The sequence below is a fragment of the Haliotis rubra genome, unplaced genomic scaffold (genome assembly GCF_003918875.1).
Source record: "Haliotis rubra isolate DU_JTF1 unplaced genomic scaffold, ASM391887v1 Scf88, whole genome shotgun sequence".
Taxonomy (NCBI): Eukaryota; Metazoa; Mollusca; class Gastropoda; order Lepetellida; family Haliotidae; genus Haliotis; species Haliotis rubra.
In genome coordinates this window covers 1,740,418-1,759,417 of record NW_025767612.1, presented here as the reverse complement: position 1 = coordinate 1,759,417, position 19,000 = coordinate 1,740,418, and the positions used below count along the sequence as shown (strand labels likewise).

The window sequence follows — 19,000 nt, the reverse complement described above, 5'->3', positions numbered from 1 at the left end:
TCACACATACAAACATACAAACAGGTCAAATTCAATCTTCAACTGTATCTATATCTCAAACACATGCTTCAATTCCAAAATGAACAAAGTACAGTTGTATACTTGATATCACCACGTCATAAATACTTGGTATTTTCTCCGACCGCCCCCACTAAGTCTAGCCAGGGAGATACAGGATCTAAACAGTTGTCAGGAAAGCCCTACCCTGAACCAACCCACCATATTGAAAATTGGGTAAATCCTTTTGATCAGGTATATCAGGACACTCTGTCAAACTGACAGGTCTAAGTAGGGCAGGTTTTCATTGTTCGAATATTCATTGCTCTTGCTCATATTATGGCAAGTGCATGTTTGATAGACTGATACACCTGATTATCTCTGATTATCATTAGCTGAGTAATGTATATTCAAGCTATCTCTGTCTTTACTGAATTAAGATTGATTATAGATGAATACAAAATCCCAGAGTATATCCTGTTATGCATTTGGTTTGTTTGGCCACAAGATTTTTTTTGATGAAGCTCCAACTTAACAGATAAGGGTATGTCCATTAACAAAAATATTGTTTTCGTGTAGATTTAAAATAATAATTTTTTTCTTGCAGATAGCGGATATTCCTGTCAATGTCATATTCTAAATCAATAATGCTGTAAGTAAGACAATCCTTTTTACCTTCGCACAAGTTTGTCAAAGTTTTGAAATGTATTTTCACCAATCAAATAATTGGGAAGTTTTTTTTATCAAATTTTAAAGAATATGAACATGGACTGACACAGGTTGTGAAGAGCCAAATATTGTTTTGGTAAGCTTAATGTTGGAGTGAGTGAGTATGTTTTTTTGCCACTTAAAGCAATATTCCAGCAATATCATGGTGGGTGACACCAGAAATTGGCTTCAGACATTGTACCCATGTGGGGAATCGAACCCAGGTTTTCAGCATGACGAGTAGACTCTTTAACCATTTAGTTACTCCACACACCACCCCCCTCCTCCCTTAATGTAGGATTCATACCATGACTAGCACATCCTGGCTTGGTTAAGGGAGACAACTCTATCCAGCAAATTCTGCACCTAAGATGACCTGTGTCCAAACAAATGACTAGATAGCGTCAGGTGACCTTAACCGAGTCCTAACTTCAGATCCTGGAATTTATTAATAATCTAGTAAATGACAATTACAACCATTCCAGCATGTGTATAATCAACTGTCGAGATACATCTACATACAATTATCTTGCCATGGGTAAGTGGTTTTTGAGCGAACACTCATTTCAGTGTTTACCATAAAAGGTCAATTCTCTGCCCTACCCCACACCAGTGGTTTACTGAAAGCGGATAGACAGTCTGAATGAAAGGCACTGAGGCAATCCTTCCACTACAAACGACTGCACAAACACTGTACAAGGTTTGCAGACCATACAATAACCACAAGGTGTCATTGTTTACTGTGTGGATGGCTGATTATATGGTTGAACACATCCAAGTCCCTCGTCATCAAGGGACTGGAGCTTTGTACATGAGACAGACACCCGCAAGTGTTGTGTTGAAAATAGAAGACTTACAGTCACAGGATAACCTTTATGGTGAACATGTGAAGGTCTTTCATAATGAATGTCTACATCATTGTGGGACACTTTTCAATTGAATTATTTGAATCTGGCGCAGATGTTGAAAGTCAACATTTGGGGCGCACTTAGAAACCTGTGTGTTCACAACCTGTTCATTTCAGACAAAATGGGGGCTTACATTTTGTTTAGCCTAGATCATAGAGAGACATATAAATGACAAAATAAACAGGTTTACCACTCCTGTTGTTGGTAAATATTTGCTTTTCAATGCTCACTCCTCAGTCTTCTGCAAGAGACAATTCAGGACTTTGGGACGAGGATCATAAACATCCTACTGTTTTTACCAAAGTCACAAACAGGCTTCATTTTAAGAGAGAGTTGCGTTTTGTTTTAAGCAATGTTTATCAAAGTTATGTTTTAACTATTAACATCGCTCGTTCATACTGTAAGGCTATATCCAATTACCTTCTTGTAACTGCGGCAAGTGAGCAGGGTTTAACACTGATGTTAGAAATATTCCAGCAATGTCACAGAAAGGTACGCCAGGACTGGGTTTCACACATTGTACTAATGTGGATCGGGTTGAACCTGGGTCTTCGGTGTGATGAGCAAACACTTTAGCCACAAGGCTACCCCTAGACTAAGGCTTAGTCTCTGAATATATATAATTTTGATAGTAACAAACAAGCCCATTTATATTGAAAAGGAGCCCTAGGGAGACCAGAGATTCAGAACCTGAACCTGATGAAATCTAGACTTGCTTTATTTAGGGCTTTAGCACTGCAGAGAGGGCTTGGCAGTAGGGAAATTAATCTGGTTCAGGGACTGTGAGACAAACTAGGCTACCCCCTTTGTAACACAAAGTGATGTGTGTTCATGATCACATGATGGATCATTCTAATGCCTTCAAAATCTTGTTCTTAAGAATTGTTGGAATACACACTTCAATAAAAACAACAGATAATTTAATTTAAAGCAGCAATTCCTTCTGTCATCACATTGTTACCATCATCATCATCATCATCATCATCATCTATCATCATCTATAAAAAATGTGTGTGACTATGCATCAAACTGAGATAACTGTTACCCCAGTATAATATGGTACATATACTCCTAAAATGGTGAAGGGCCATCCATCTTCCAATTTACCACAGTTGGTCTGCCTGCTATATTAACTACAGTAACATGAATCAGCGGTCCTTAACATTTTTTGAGTGGCATACAGTCTTCTCCTACAACAGGTAAAATGAGGATGTTGGACAGTAGCACTACAAGCATGACAAGAGCATCTTAAATATGTCCCCTCTGTCTGCATCCAGGAAGATTCCAGCTGTCGAACGTGCCCAACACTGTCCTGATCAAGGTTCCCTGTCACTAGTGTATATATCTGCGTATTTACCTATCAGACTGTGAGCTTCTGTGTTCCCCGTGGTGTTGACAAATCGCTGTCAACAGTTACTTACTTAATCCACCGGTCCTTTACATGTAGTGCCGAAAAACAAATATGTAGACAAACTCCTTTCCCACCAGATCTGCTTCTTGTGGCAATGATTGCAACACTTAACATTGCAGTAATGTTCTCAGGTAGCGATCTCACGGCTACAACGGTCGTAACTCCCATTCTTTCACACAGACTTATGACAGTTGTAGCGCTGAGATTGCTTTGTGGAATGGGAACCTGGCCTGGTGTGTTACAACTCGTACAAAGCTATGTTATTTCACTAGTAACAGCATTCTTGTCATCAGCTTGCACAATTACACGAGTCAGTGTTATGTGTATTTAATATTGTATACTTCACGTCATTCCACTTAACATATCCACATAATTAAATATTCATAATTCCTACGTCCTGTATGAATCTTTTCCTAAATCAGTCATTTTTGATAACTGTCCATTGATTAACAATCTTTTAAATTCATAACGAATAGGTGAAATAAAGGATTTTATTTGTTAACCATGGTAACCCAGGGTTAGGTATGGTTCATAATCCATGGTTCATTAGAACCGATCAGTCATCGGAAATAATTGGTTAGCGTCATTCATCAAATTTTCCTGTTATGTTTGTTAATGCACACAAAAATATAGAAAAAACGTGATTTTTTTAGCACACTGCATAAAAAGCATTTGCAAATTGCACATATTTAAAAATGACTAGTATGTATCGAACATAAATTTCCAGGAGTCTTTAGGATAAATTCAATCATGACTTGGAACGAGCTTGTAGTGCTTATGAAATGTAAATTTAATGACACAGACCAACCTTGTTAAAAATATTGTTGATGCAAACAAGTGTTCCGAAATTGTTTGTGTTTGATTATGAGAAAACATGATCAATTGCTTGGTCATTTTGTCACTGCGACCAATCTTCGATTATTTCAAGTAATCATACCACCACTACTGCTATACATAGTTTTAACTTTGTAAGTGGCACCTGGATTGTGTTTTAAAAACTTTGAGACACCTATATTTGACTACATGAATCATGCTTTTATAAAAAGATGTGTGTATTTAAGAAATCCATTTTCAAAATCTATGGCAACATATTTACAAAGCATGCAAATATTTTAGACATGTTGGATACTAAACATAAAACTTTAACAAATTCTGTTTTCAACAGAGATCTTTCTGTGCTGTGGAATGGCTCAGAAACTGCATGTATTACAATCTTACCAAAGGTAAGTCGGTGTAGTTTTCAATGATTTGTCTTCAACAGTATGTATTTCATCATTAGTTTGTTCCATGTGAAATATGTGCATGTCTCCAGCAAAACCTATTACAGAACAGTGGTACTCACAGCTATGAGAAACTAAACCAGCTTTGTTTGTTATTGTTCTATTGCACAAAGACTGCTGGCAATAAACCCCAACGATCACACAACAGCCACCCAAATGACGCTGATTTATTTGTTTTCTGGCTTTGTGTGAGCTTACAAACTGGTGGTTGCATTGTATACCTGCAATTCATAAATTGGTTTAACACTAGTCCTAGCTTTTATTTGACACTATCTGAAAGAAAATGACAATCTTTTGATAATTTTGAATAACAGTGGATAGATATGTTCGGATTTTAAAACATATTCATCAAATTCCTCTGTAAGATTGGTGATACTGGTGTGTGTTTTTTTCAGGATTCTTGGTTAGCTGACATGTAATTCGTCACCTGAGAAGAGTTGGAAATATTTTTTATTCCTTTTCAACAAATAGTTCCTGTGCATGTTTTAACTATGTGGGCTCATGTTGTGCTCTATCTAATACCCCTTTGTAATTATCATTCACACAATCGCCATATTTACGTCTTTATCACGTGAGTTACTGATCCGACAATATACAACGTTACAACAGGTTGAACAATGTTAGAAGACACGTGACAAAGCGACGTCTGCAGTAGTCATCAAAGTTATGTGAGATTTATTATGTGAGAGCGTCACAGCGTTGTTTTACAAATATACCAATGGAACAAATCCCAGCACACGTTAACTATACAGGTCTACCCGGATATTAAACCAGGTGTATGTTCCAACAGGTAGAAAGTTGGTGGTACAACACTGTCGACAGCAGACGATCATTCAAATTCGTTTCAACTGTTAGTACTACTTATGTCATTCGTATATCATATGATCATTAAAAACAATCAAAAATCTCAAAATAAACGTTGATGTGTCACTTTCAAAACAAGAGAACACGGTTCAACAGTATCATTTACCACAAACGGATATTTCCTACCTGTCATCAAAGTAAAGCTATCCAAGTTTCACGTGGAATGACGGCCCCCTTTACAGAGGGCCCAAGGTAAGGTAGCGTTCCAACCGCGTCCCATCGCAACACAGGTAATCTTGGTGTAAACGTGTCCCGCCAATTAACACTCTTTGTAAATTACATCCAAGGAATCCACTGACATCAATCAGGTGCCTGTCTCCAACCTCCGCAACACTCGTCGTGATTAAACTCGGGGCGACAGAATAGATCCCTCAAGTGCTCGGCGACATTTACAACTCCTGCTTGTTCAACGGAGTAGTCAACCAAACTTATACGTCGTAGGATATCGGGAAAGCTCGGAGGTTTCCGACCTACAGGTAGACTATAGGCTGTTTCAATTTTATCTGCGGCGACATATTTCCTGCTGGTATTGTAATGGTGTGAGGTGAAATTGGCTTCGACGCGCTCAATATTTGTGCACGTATGTAGCGAAGGCCATGCGCGTGTATCACGTGGTGGTGTGTGCGCGCTCGTCAGTGCCAGCAGAGTAACAACAAATACCACATATATTACTAAACTAACTAACTAACTGAGTTTGGTTTTACGCCGCTTTAAGCAATATTCCAGCAACATCACGGCGGGGATACCAAAAATGGGCTTCACACATTGTACCCATGTGGGGATTCGAACCCGGGTCTTCGGCGTGACGAGCCAACGCTTTAACCATTAGGCTACCCCACCGCCCCACATATATTACTAAAATATTATTGGTTTGATAACAATATATAAAAACAACATTTTTGTAAGTAGTTCACTTTTAAAAGGTTTGGTTGTTATTTAATTCTTTGCTGTTGTTGGGTTTTTTTTCATTTAAGACTTACCAATAAAATCTTGTTCACGAAACGTTCGAATTTATTTGCCCGATAAATACACTAAACCTAATGTTATAAATGAAGCCGTGTGTATCTAGCGCCTATAATCCCGCACTGGGATTCGAACCATGGACCTTTTGATCCGAGGTCGGAAGAGTGAGTGAATATACTGTATATGGTTTTACGCATCCTCGATAATCTCCAGGGTATACATTCCGATATAGTGGAGATTTATCGGAACGTATACCCTGGAGATTATCGAGGATGGGTTTTACGATACTTTTAGCAATATTCCAGCAATATCACCGCGGGGACACTAGAAATGGGCTTCACACATTGTAGACCGCCTCCGTGGTGTTGTGGTTAGAGCATCCGCCCGGAGTGCGGAAGGTCGCGGGTTCGATCCCCGACTGCGTCATACCAAAAGACGTTAAAATATGGTACTTGTTGGTCCCTGCCTGGCGCTCGGCATTAATGGGTACATCAAGGACTGGTCGGCTCGGAGTCAGTATAATGTGTCTGAGTGGGGTATTCATGCTTCACTGCGGCATGGTATCTCAGTGGGCTAGCACTATAAAACCAGCTTCAGTCTGGGCTAGTACAAGCAGCCGCACATACACATACACACGCATGCACGTCGTCATATCAGTGAAATATTCTCAAGCACGACGTTAAACCCAATTCCACCACCACCACACATTGTACCCATGTGGGGAATCGAACCCGGGTCTTCGACGTGACGAGCGAACGCTTTAAACACTAGGCTACCCCACTGCCCCGTGCTACGGTTGAAGAGGAGCGAGTTTGGTTTTATTGATCAATATTCCAGTTACAGACCCGTGCCAGTTATATTCGGACACTTGACGTAATGTCCATAGACTTACATGTTAATTTAGTGAAGCATAAATAGTTTTCATGAATTTCATTTTCGTAAGATCCAAGACAAATTTTACACACTTGTGAGGAATCATCTTACCTACAATCACATAATTTTTTTTTAATTTTCCGTTGCTTATTGATGGAATGGCAACAATTTAATCAACATATGTACAGTGCCGTGAACTCCTTTAACATGGCGGCCTATGGGATTGAGCATTGTGGAACCATACGTAAGTTGATCAATGTGATATCATTAATAGCCCAGAACCAGTGATATCATTAATAGCCCAGAACCAGTGATATCATTAATAGCCCAGAACCAGTGATGTCCTTAATAGCCCAGAACCAGTGATGTCATTAATAGCCCAGAACCAGTGATATCATTAATAGCCCAGAAACGTTGTGTATACAATGAAGAAGAAGTTGACATCCATAACATTCTGTCTTATACGTGATATCATTAGTTAAATATTGGTCGGAGAATTGAACTGAAATTATGTGCGCAGAGCAGAGATGATTTCAAATTTGCCTGTCAAATTTTACATTTATCCATCGTAAACTCACTTCATGAAAATTATTTATGCTACACTGAAATAACATGTAAGTCTATGGACATTACGTCAAGTGTCCGAATATAACTGGCACGGGTCTGTATGTCACAACGTGTCACTTTCACCGAGGAGATCCTGCAGTGATGCAGGCCTTAAATATTTCCCCTTTAAATGAAACCCAGGAGAACGGGTATGATACTGACAGACGCTGAAACATTATCAGATCAAATCTTGGATTCGAACTCGTCGGTGACAGATTTCTACCTCTACTAAAAAAAAAGAAAGCAAACAAATTGGAGTGAGTGAATCTAATTAGGTGAATGGTTCGACTCCAAAGAGCACCTTGCATTTATAGAACAGGGCATATAAACTATCCTTCTCATTTTGTGTATGCATCGTTTTGGGTTTTTAATAGCCGTTCAAAGTGTTTATTTATTGTTTTTCATTTGATCAGTTCTATAACTACACACGTGCATTAATTGAGCACCACCCTATTTTGAAAATAAGATGTGATGCTACAGAAAGGTTAGGGTATAGCCAACAATTTAATCAACCTGTAGTTAAAGAGGCTTTATCCATTGACAGTTTTACAAATACAATAACCTTTTCTATTCTTTATGAAAGAATTTGTTGATGAAAACGTGATGGGACTGAAATTTTACCCAAAATAACTATTCCTCCCCTGCTCAAACTACACAATTAAATTAGGTTTTGACTAAAAATAACAATTCTGTTATATACGAAGATGACATTTACACATCAAGTAAGCTTTAATTATGCATAATCAGGAAGAACCCGAATGTCAAAGATTCAGACCTTTTTCCAACAATTCAGATTGCTAATTGACAAAAACTGAAAAAGGCCACATTCATAAGATTTTGGAATAAATCTTTTAGGATTTTGAGTTTACTGTATTGAATAAACTCTTCTCCTTGCCGGGTGCTGATAATTACAGCTAAAATCTGTTTGTTTTGTTTGTAAAGCAACTTTTACAGCATTTTAAAATTTTACTTTTAGTTTAGTTTACAAACTTTCATCGATTCACAATAAATAACAAATTTATAGGCGACATAACAATCAATTATTACTTTCACTTTTCAAAATAAGGTAACTTGTTTTAGGACAGAAAAACACCTGTTTTAAATGTAGGCAATTATCTTAATTAAAGTAATGGTAATTTCAATGATGTTTTCGTTTTTGAAATGTTAAATGCTTGCTCTATCAAATTACAAAGGTTATTTTTTTGGAAAGAGTTTAGAATTTAATTTCAGACAAAATTAATTGGTAAAAATACAGGGTGGTGCTTATTTTATGCACGGATGTATATTACACACATTTCCTTAGTGTGATACAATGTACCGCTGTTGTTTATTTATTTCGTGTGACGCTGCACCCAGCTGGAACAAGATGGAGTTTTGAAAATTATCGAGTTTTAAACAGACAAACCAGTGGTTAGATAAGGACATACTATATGGATGAACATCTTCTTTATTCAGGTGATGCGACGTTTCGATACAGATTCTTGTATCGTTGCCCAGCAGGTATCTGTATCCATACAATTAGTGAGTGAGTGAGTTTAGTTTTACGCCGCACTAAGCAATATTCCAGCTCTATGACCGCGGTCTGTAAATAATCGAGTCTGGACCAGACAATCCAGTGATCAGCAGCATGAGCATCGATCTTTGCAACAGGGATACGATGACATGTGTCAACCAAGTCAGCGAACCTGACCACCCGATCCCGTTTTAATTAGTCGCCTCTTACGACTGACTGACTGAGTTTAGTTTTACGCCACTTTTAGCAATATTCTAGCAATATCACGGCGGGGGACACCAGAAATGGGCTTAACACATTGTGCCCATGTGGGGAATCGAACCCGGGTCTTCGGCGTGACGAGCCAACGCTTTAACCACTAGGCTACCCCACTGCCCCGCCTCTTACGACAAGTATGGGTTACTGAAGGCTCATTCTAACCCGGACCTTCACGGGTAGTATCCATACAAGAATCTGTATCGAAACGTCGCATCACCCGAAAAAAGAAGCTGTTCATCCATGAAGTTTGTCCTTATCTTACTCTCAAACTTCTAAAAATGCCTCTCAAAGAAGTTAAACCAATGGTTGCAAATTGTAACCACTATCCACACAACTCTGTACGTTGTGACACTCAACTAAGCCACCATAACTGACCACCATACATTAAGTCGCCACGTACAGAGGTTTGCTGGGGACAAATTCAAACCTGGAATCCACACTTATGCAACTTAATATTCCCTTAGTCCTATATCACCCTGCCTGGCGCTCGGCATTAATGGGTACAACAAGGACTGGTCGGCTCGGAGTCAGTATACTGTGTCTGAGTGGGGTATTCATGCTTCACTGCGGCATGGTATCTCAGTGAGCTAGCACTATAAAACCAGCTTAAGTCTGGGCTAGTACAAGCAGCCGCACATACACATACACACGCATGCACGTCGTCATATCAGTGAAATATTCTCAAGCACGACGTTAAACCCAATTTCACCTCACCTAGTCCTATATCAATCACAGTCCTTATACGGCCCTGCTAATACATTCTTTCCGTAGACCACCTTGTCAAGACACATATATCCTACTCAAAGGGGCGGTGGGGTAGCCTAATGGTTAAAGCGTTGGCTCGTCACGCCGAAGACCCGGGTTCGAATCCCCACATGGGTACAATGTTTGAAGCCCATTTCTGGTGTCTCCCACCGTGATGTTGCTGAAATATTGCTAAAAGCGGCGTAAAACCAAACTCAGTCAGTCAGTCCTACTCAAAACTTAAGTCGCACCCGATTCATTAGTATTGTTGACGTTAATCTGTTATGGTATGTCATAGTAAGTTTAGTAATAGGAAAGTAATCGGAGGTTCTTTATCTTCCAGTTTGACTAGCATACACAGCTTGACGATAAAGGAACTAAAATATATTCTAACATTTTAACAGAATAATACGGGATAAATATTTAGCACCACTTAATCCAATTCACCTTAAAATGATAAAAACATTGATTTTTCCTAAACTGGAAAGATTAGACACAGTTTGTATACATCAACATGTTTAACTTGTTGAGGTTATTTATTTTCAGTACTTAAAGTAACAGTTGACGAGACCGCGGGCAATTGTCAGTCCTCATAAGTTTGACTCAAGTCATAAACTCAACCTACTTGCTCGTTAACTCAAAGTCTATGATGATACCAATCTAGAAATTCCTATCTGCCCTAACACATATATTGAGTACTGGACCGTTGATCACAGCCACGGTGAGAGTACGTTTAAGTGTGTACAAAGCAATAGAATGTTCGCGCACGGTAAAGTGCAAGGGGGGCAAATTTATTGAAACAGACTATAGACCATGAAGCGCTCAGTGCGCCAGGATCGGGGTGACACTACAGGTAAGACTGAGCGCGTCGAAGCTGAATTGACCACGTATAAAACACTCTTCTCCGTTACCCGACCCGACTGAGTCACACGGTAATGCTCCCCATGTTTCCTTACCATGGACCTTAAAACAGGTACAGGGGGATTTAGACATTTTTAAAATCAATTATTAACCCATTTACTTTCAACTCCCTTGTACGTGACTGCCACAAATGACTTTATGTCTCGCTATATTGATCATAGAAGATCAATATTTTAGCAATGTGCCATAAATTGGGCGTTAAAGGACCCGGGCAGTTATTGTGTATAGAATATAATGCAATGAAAGTCACAGTGTAGAAATACCACTGGCGTCATTGATTAAATTTGCATATGATATTATTTCATTTTTTAGGATATCCTGCCAGGGCGTACCTAGTTGGACCGCTGCTTGACTTATTTAATAGAGTAACGTCAAATTCCTAATATCACTGCTCAGAGGATATTAGTGAAGAGAGAGAGAGAGAGAGAGAGAGAGAGAGAGAGAGAGAGAGAGAGAGAGAGAGAGAGAGAGAGAGAGAGAGAGAGAGAGAGAGAGAGAGAGAGAGAGAGAGAGAGAGAGAGAGATATAATGTGGAATATAACTTCACGTGGATAAGATGACAAACAGACAACTTCATGAGATAAGATGGGAGGTTGTGCGAAATATGGGGAACTTAAGGCCAAATAAAATGAGAGAGAGAGACGTCAGAATTAAAACGGGAGATATATGTGAAATATAACTTCAAGTGGATAAGATGAAAGAAGAGACAAAGCGAGAACGCGGGGAATATGGAAACTTAAGGCCAAATAAAATGAGAGAAAGAGAATACAGAAATAAAACGCGAGAGATATGTGAAATTTTACTTCTAGTGGATAAGATGAGAGACAGAGACAAAGAGAGTACGCGGGAAATGTTGGAACTTAGGGTCAAATAAAATGAGAGAGGGAGAGCGAGATTTGCAGGCTTCAGACATTGATTGTTCCCACGACAAGCAAACACATCACCCACTGCCCTACATAACCGCCTCCATAAGGTGGAGCAGTGTTCGATCTTTTCCAATATTCACTGACTTTCTCCATTCCGTCACGTCCCTACACCTCGTTCCCATGCACTGCTGGAATCGATATTGTGTATATTTGTTAAACTTCCCTTTCCGAAAATATACCGATTCATACTTTCACCTCCAAAACACTTAAATCTGCAAAATGTTGATAAATATTTGATTTTTGTTCGAAGCTCAGTACAACCAGGTCTCTGGTACAACCGCCCTGGGTGTGAAGGTGGCTAGTTGAGTCTGGAAACTAAACGGAAACTTAAATCGCTTATATTTTAGAATCGTTTTGAATGGAATTTCAACAAAGAACATAATTGTAAGAAAACACGTCAGAATAAGTTTTTACCCCAGATATCACAACACGTGTCGAATTCGTCCATTTATCTGATTAATATAACCACACATACGATTACGAAATTACCTTTCGTTCCTGTCATTCACTGCAAGGGACAGAATGCGACATTCACTCAAACATACAGATCTGCGCAATACACGAACAAGTCACCATTAACTAGGGGTGGGTATTGCAGAAAATTTTCATATTGCGATATATTGCGATGCGAAAGCATATATTGCGATATATATTGCAATATATTGCAAGAAGTATTTTTAAACCAAAAAAACTCCTTATAATCGAGTTAATGCTTGATTTTTAAAGCATGAACACAACAAAATCAATATGCTTGATTAAGCTTTAATAAAAACTTTAAAAAGCTTTAAACATGACAAAATAAAAATGATAATAATATTTGGCACAAATGAAGCAAGGAAATATCCGAAGACTTCCGAGTGTTACGAAGTTGTCCGAATGCAAGTCAAAATACCGGTTTTCGATCAGCGTATTGCAATGCGTTTTCATGTCTGACTGACTGAGTTTGGTTTTACGCCGCTTTTAGCAATATTCCAGCAACATCACGGCGGGGGTCACCAGAAATGGGCTTCACACATTGTACCCATGTAAAACCGGTCTATGACGAGCCAACGCTTTAACCATTAGGCTACCCCACCGCCCCTTCAGGTCTGAACCGGTAAACCGGTTATATTAAGCAGCTCTACCATTAACCAATTAATTTTGAGCTGCTGCACATACGCATGACAAAAAGACAATAGTATAACAACGCCGTGTGCAATTACTCAAATATAGGATTTTCAGCTCGCTACCTGTATAGGCCATGAGCCAGACAATTTTTCGGTACCACTCAGAGGGACCAAACACTTTTATGTTTTTTTAAATTGTTATGGTCTCTACATATAAAAAAAGTATGATGGCCATGTCGGTTTGGTAGCTCAAACTCAGAACGAGGCTAAATCCAAGATGGCCGCCGAAAACCCCCAACATTTTCAAAAAACGTCAATTCCAAGCTTTAATTGTGAATAAAGTTTAGCAAATAGGTTGGAAATGAAAATAGGGAGGTACAAATAATGCTAACATGATAAAAAGGATTTAATTAATATCAATTAAGTTGTGTTATTTGATACCTTTAAATCATATTTTTTCCTGATTTTTAAGAGTCGAAATTGTAAGCTCAAAAAACATTTTCGAAAACTCATAATTTCATTTATTCTGAAGACAGCTCTTTAACTTCAAATAGTGAGAGCACCTTCAAGTTCCTTTGTGATAGTCACTGTTCCGCAGCATAAACGTCAGCTTCATCATCAGTGTCATCTTCGGCTGGTATGGTCCGCAGCATAAACGTCAGCTGGTTCAAATGTCATGCATTTCAGTGTCAGGCATTGACAACTTGGCAGTTTACAAACTGTTGTGTACTTGCAAGAAATGAACTCAAGAACAACATCTGGAGCAAAGAGGTCTTGACATCCAGCAAATCTCATGTGACCATTTTGTTTCCACCCATCCATGACGATCTGGTGCCCATGAAGTTGGATATTCACCTCCCAGACAGTTGTTCCATATTGCAGCTTGATAGTTTGCTCTCAGGATGTGCATAGACAGACAATCAAAGCAACGTGGCAAATTGTCCTGATTCAATTGCCCTTTCTAACCTTAAAAAAGGTGGTAAAGCGCAATTGATTGACATCCCATATTTAAGAATTTGAGGCGTACAGGTGGCATGTGAATACCTAGTCTACTGTAGCGTTGTTCAGGACACAAGATACGACAGTGGAGGCGGCGTCTTACTTCATCAGAAAGCAAAACCAATATCATCCAGTTCATTGTTCAAAATCAGTAAAGGATCATTGATATCAAGAAAGTTGCTGCGGCGTTTGGTCAAAGCGTTTGCAAGACCCTTCAGACTACATGCATACACTGTATGTTATACGAGGGGCACAGTGTATGCATGTAGTCCTGATGGAGTTATCATTGTCTTGAGTTCAATTCTTGCAAGTACACAACAGTCTGTAAACTGCCAAGTTGTCCCCTTTACCAATGGACTGAAATTCATCGTGATGAACCAGACTTGTGACAACATGGTATGCGAGGAACATGACATGCCGAAGCGTCAATGCTGACGTTTATGATGCTGAACAGTGACTATCACAAACCACTTTAAGGAACTTAAAGGTGCTCTCACTATTTGAAGTTAAAGAGCTGTCTTCAGAATAAATGAAATGATGAGTTTTCGAAAATGCGGCTTTACAATTTCGACTCTTAAAATCAGGAAAAGTATGATTTAAAGGTATCAGTTAAATAAAACTTGATATTAATTAAATACTTTTAATCACATTAGCACCACAATCCTGTTTTACATTTCCAACCTATTTGCTGAACGTTTCTTATGATAAAACCTTGAAATTGACATTTTTAGAAACTGTTGGGTTTTTTTGGCGGCCATCTTGGATTTAGCCTCGTTCTGAGTTTGAGCTACCAAATTGGCATGGCCATCATACATTTTTGATATATAGAGACATAAAGGAATATAAAAAACACTAAAACTTATGGTCCCTCTGAGTGGTACCAATAATCATTATCAGCTCCTGGCTCCTGGCCTAGTATGTCTATTTAGTATTTATCTATGTTTACGGATCGAAAGTATGCATCACTAATACATGAATCTTTTACTGCAGTTAAGAATGCAACCATTACGTCTTTCTTTCTGCAACGTAGAGGCGTACTGCTCTTGTAAGCTAATGCAGGGTGTGTGTGTGTGTGTGTGTGTGTTTCAAGACGAAACCATATCTACCTTACAATAACTACAATTTCATTTTGATTTTCAATACTTTTAATAAATTAGCCTCCCCCCCCCCCTCTGAAAACCGTTCCTACGCCCCTGTAATGCATCACTTATTCGAGTCTGAACCAGACGGATCCAGTGATGAATCTCATGAGCATCAATCTATATGCAGTTAGGAAACGATGACATGTGTCAACCAAGTCAGCGACCCTGACCACCAGAGTCACCTCTTACGACAAGCATGGGTTACTGAAGATCAATCCTAACCCGGATCTTCAAGGGTCGTTCACCTGTACGTGATGACAGATCATACCATCACTAAGACATCACCATGTAGGCTGTGTTACCGCTGTGCTGTGTAGTATACCGCTGTGTTGTGCTGTAGTATACCGCTGTGTTGCGCTGTAGTATACCGCCGGCAGCTCTGGTGGCTTCCAAACAAATGGTATGGCGTGATGCCAGTCTGACAGGCATGTCTGATGTCATGGCGCCACGTTTGTTCATAATTACAAGTCATTCTGATGCCAATCACTTGCGGACGACTTATCCACCTTGTAGTTTCAACGGCGTGTGCACAGTTCGATCAGACTGTAGCCTGCGGGTGTGTATGATTGACGATAATCTGAATCTGACCTTTAGCACCCTGTGCTTTTATGGTCTGTCGTTAGTTTATCTAAAGTATTTTATTTACAACAACAAAATTAGTAGGGGAGCTGGGTAGCCAAGTGGTTACAGCGTTCGCTCGTTACGCCAAAGATCCAGGTTCGATTCACCAGATGGGAGCAGTGTGTAATTTCTAGCGTCCTCGCCGTGATATTGATGGAATATTGCTAAAAGTTCGTAAAACATACTTACTCATTCATCAAATTACTAGATTACGTATTTTTGTATACAAATCAAACTTATTGTTTCCTTTATTCAGATTTATAAAATGATAATTATCTGTGATTAGAATGTTAATTGTGACAGTATGTTTACGATTCAAGAAGAATGTAAGAACATTGGCCTCCAACAGTCAGGCGACGACATGGACTGGCTGGTCCGTCTCAGTGACATTACTGATTCCATGTCATCGACCCCAATTGTGCAGACCGGTGCTCATGATGTCAGTCACTGGATTACCTGATCCAGACTCGATTAGCTCATACATAGACTATTGGAAGTATGGTGGCTTAAACAAACAGTCATCCAACCATCCAACAATCCAACAATCCAACCAACTAAACACCCGTGAAGGTCCGGGTTAGAATGTACCTTCAGTAACCCATGCTTGTCGTAAGAGGCGACTAACGGGATCGGGTGGTCAGACTCGCTGACTTGGTTAACACATGTCATCGGTTCCCAATTGCAAAGATCGATGCTCATGCTGTTGATCACTGGATTGTCTGGTCCAGACTCGATTATTTGCAGACCGCGCCATATAGCTGGAATATTGCTGAGTGCGGCGTAAAACTTAACTCACTCACTCACTCACCAACCAACCAAACAAACAAACATAAAACGCTTAGGATGGATGACTCAACGGATAAGATCTGAATCTTATCTGCGTTAATATAAAGAATCTAACAAACACTATTAAACTATCTCAAAAGGCATAGGTATAATTGGTGGCAATAATTGATGTGTTTACCTGTGTTAATACCATACGTTTACTGCATGTTTATGGGGTCAAAGTCCAAACAGGATATTTCCTTAATGCATTAAAAGTGACTAATAGCTGTGACAGAAGGAGCCGATGTGGACATTAACACTTGAACTTTGACGGGACATTTATTCTGCAATATAACGTATGCTGTACTGTAATGGGTAATCTTTCACATCAAGACATAAACTGACCTTAATGTAGTAACATCGAAATAACGAGTGTCTGGTAATGCTGGTAGTCTTTGAAGGTACGATGCGTTGGGTTTAGGCTGTGACCATCAAGGATGGACGCGTGAAGACTGACGTCTAGTTCTGAAATGAACATAGTTTCCAGAAAAGATTTTATTCATAAACATAATAAATAGGAGCCAGGGACTCTCTTCATTTTAAGAAATCCTGAAATTGTGAGTCAAGACTTGCCACATATTCTAGACTTGCATGTGCTGTATTGAGTATATTTGTTTCAGGGTCTGTATTGAGTATATTTGTTTCAGGGTTTGTGTGACAGTACCAGAGCAGGGTTAGCATTGGTCTTCAGCAACCCATGCTTGTTAAAAAATTGTAATGGGCAACTACCAAGAGTCAGGGGTCAGGCTCGGTCACTTCGTTGATGCGTGTCATCGTGTTCCAACTGCGTAGATCAGAGCTCATGTCAGCCATTGGACTGTCTGGCCCAGATTTTGTTATTTACAGACCACCGTGATATAGCTCGACACCTTCTGAGTGCGACATTAAACAACAAACAAACACAAAATGAACGGTGGAACGGCACTAGTCGTTTATAGATGTAACACAAATATTGATTCTGCTAATACTTTTTTTTTTTATTAGCATAGGGACAGATGTTACATATCCGATACATAAGTACATATATAAAGCGAGATGTTACACTGCTACTATGTGAATACAAATATATCCATTTCACATAAAGATGAAGATATTATCCACGGATGTGAAAGTAACATCCTCGGAAATGTACAGCATTCTGTTCTGCTAATACTGATAGAACTCAAATGTTGCTACAGCTGAAACTGATATATATGGAATCCTAGATGGGACATTGTCGCGTTGTCGCATTGTCGCTTGTCGCCCACTCAAAAACAAGCAAAAAGAGGCAAAATTAACCAAAGCGCGACAACGGGACATATCGGCCATTTGTCGCTATGTCGCGTTTCGAATAACATTTTTGTAATCATCCAAAGGGCGACTATGCGACATAGCGACAGTTTTCAAGGTCAAAATATGATGCGTTGTCGCCCCATCTAAGATCTGTAAAAAAGCCTTAAAATGCGCGACAATGCAACAATGCGACAACGCGATAATGTCCTTTCTAGGATTCCATAAACAGCTGAAACATTGAAACAGCCGTGACATATCTGAAATGTGACTACAGTTGATACCGATACAACTTAAATACTGCTTAAAACACACACTTCATTAACAACTCAACATCTACAAAGCTATTTGAACTAACTCATGCTAATTCAATTACATCAAGTCCTGATGTTTTTAATATCTATTTGTGTATTCAGTTACCATGACTGTTGGTTGTTTTTTCACCGCGTGTCTGTGCAAGTAATAGATCCGCGCAGGACTAATCTTGTTCCTTAACATCTACCCAGGCCGCTCTTTGATTTAAAATGTTGGAAGACGTCATTTTGATACCAGCTCAAACTCTTACACAGCCGCTTCTTCCTAATCCAGGAGCAGCTAAAGTTGCTAAGCCAACAATCACGACAGAATATTTTCATTCGAACCTCTGTTGAGTCCCCTTGCCATAATTCATGGCTGCCGTTGCACATCATCCTGCATTAAAAGATTAACAATAGCACGACAAAGTCGTGTGTACAGATGTCTCCTGGAGATCTCCTAACTGCCAGTCGTCCTGGGTATTATCTCCAGCCTGTGATGTAGGACGTCCAAACATTGGCATCCAGGACGTTCGCCGTCCGCACCGCCGTGATACCGCATGTCGTCCGCCATGTTTGATCTGGTGCTGGAATTTGGCAGTGGCGCAACTTAAAGATGTCGTTAAGTCGTAACTGCCAATGGCTTCCTGTTTTATTAGTGACTTCTTCACCTCTTACTGCCGAGTGCCACGAGATGGCGTTGTCACGAGTGCTCGTCCATCTCTGTATTATATACGCAGTGTATATCATTGGATACTTTGCGGCCCAAACTG

At 39.5% G+C, this 19,000-nt stretch overlaps 1 protein-coding gene and 3 long non-coding RNA genes across 5 annotated transcripts in view; 1 reads left to right on the top strand and 3 right to left on the bottom strand.

Moving 5' to 3' along the window:
* Positions 1–5,590, bottom strand: part of LOC124263332 (homeobox protein 2-like) — a 78,314-nt gene extending 72,724 nt beyond the window's left edge. For both annotated transcript variants that reach the window (XM_046697912.1, XM_046697911.1), the window contains exon 1: positions 5,295–5,590. Coding sequence is in view for 1 of the 2 variants with exons in the window: in XM_046697911.1 (XP_046553867.1) it covers positions 5,295–5,301 (7 nt within the window). In the remaining variant the exon portion in view is untranslated. The remainder of the gene's footprint in view (positions 1–5,294) is intronic.
* LOC124263333 lies at positions 551–17,794 on the top strand. The gene is made up of 3 exons (XR_006894821.1): positions 551–564; positions 5,862–5,865; positions 17,650–17,794. It is a non-coding gene; the product is annotated as an uncharacterized LOC124263333 (long non-coding RNA).
* Positions 3,696–3,872, bottom strand: LOC124263335. The gene is made up of 2 exons (XR_006894823.1): positions 3,833–3,872; positions 3,696–3,798 (listed from the first exon to the last, which is right to left on the bottom strand). It is a non-coding gene; the product is annotated as an uncharacterized LOC124263335 (long non-coding RNA).
* LOC124263334 lies at positions 11,772–17,707 on the bottom strand. Its single transcript, XR_006894822.1, has 3 exons — positions 17,634–17,707; positions 15,087–15,096; positions 11,772–11,781 (listed from the first exon to the last, which is right to left on the bottom strand). It is a non-coding gene; the product is annotated as an uncharacterized LOC124263334 (long non-coding RNA).
* Positions 17,795–19,000: the final 1,206 nt, after the last annotated feature.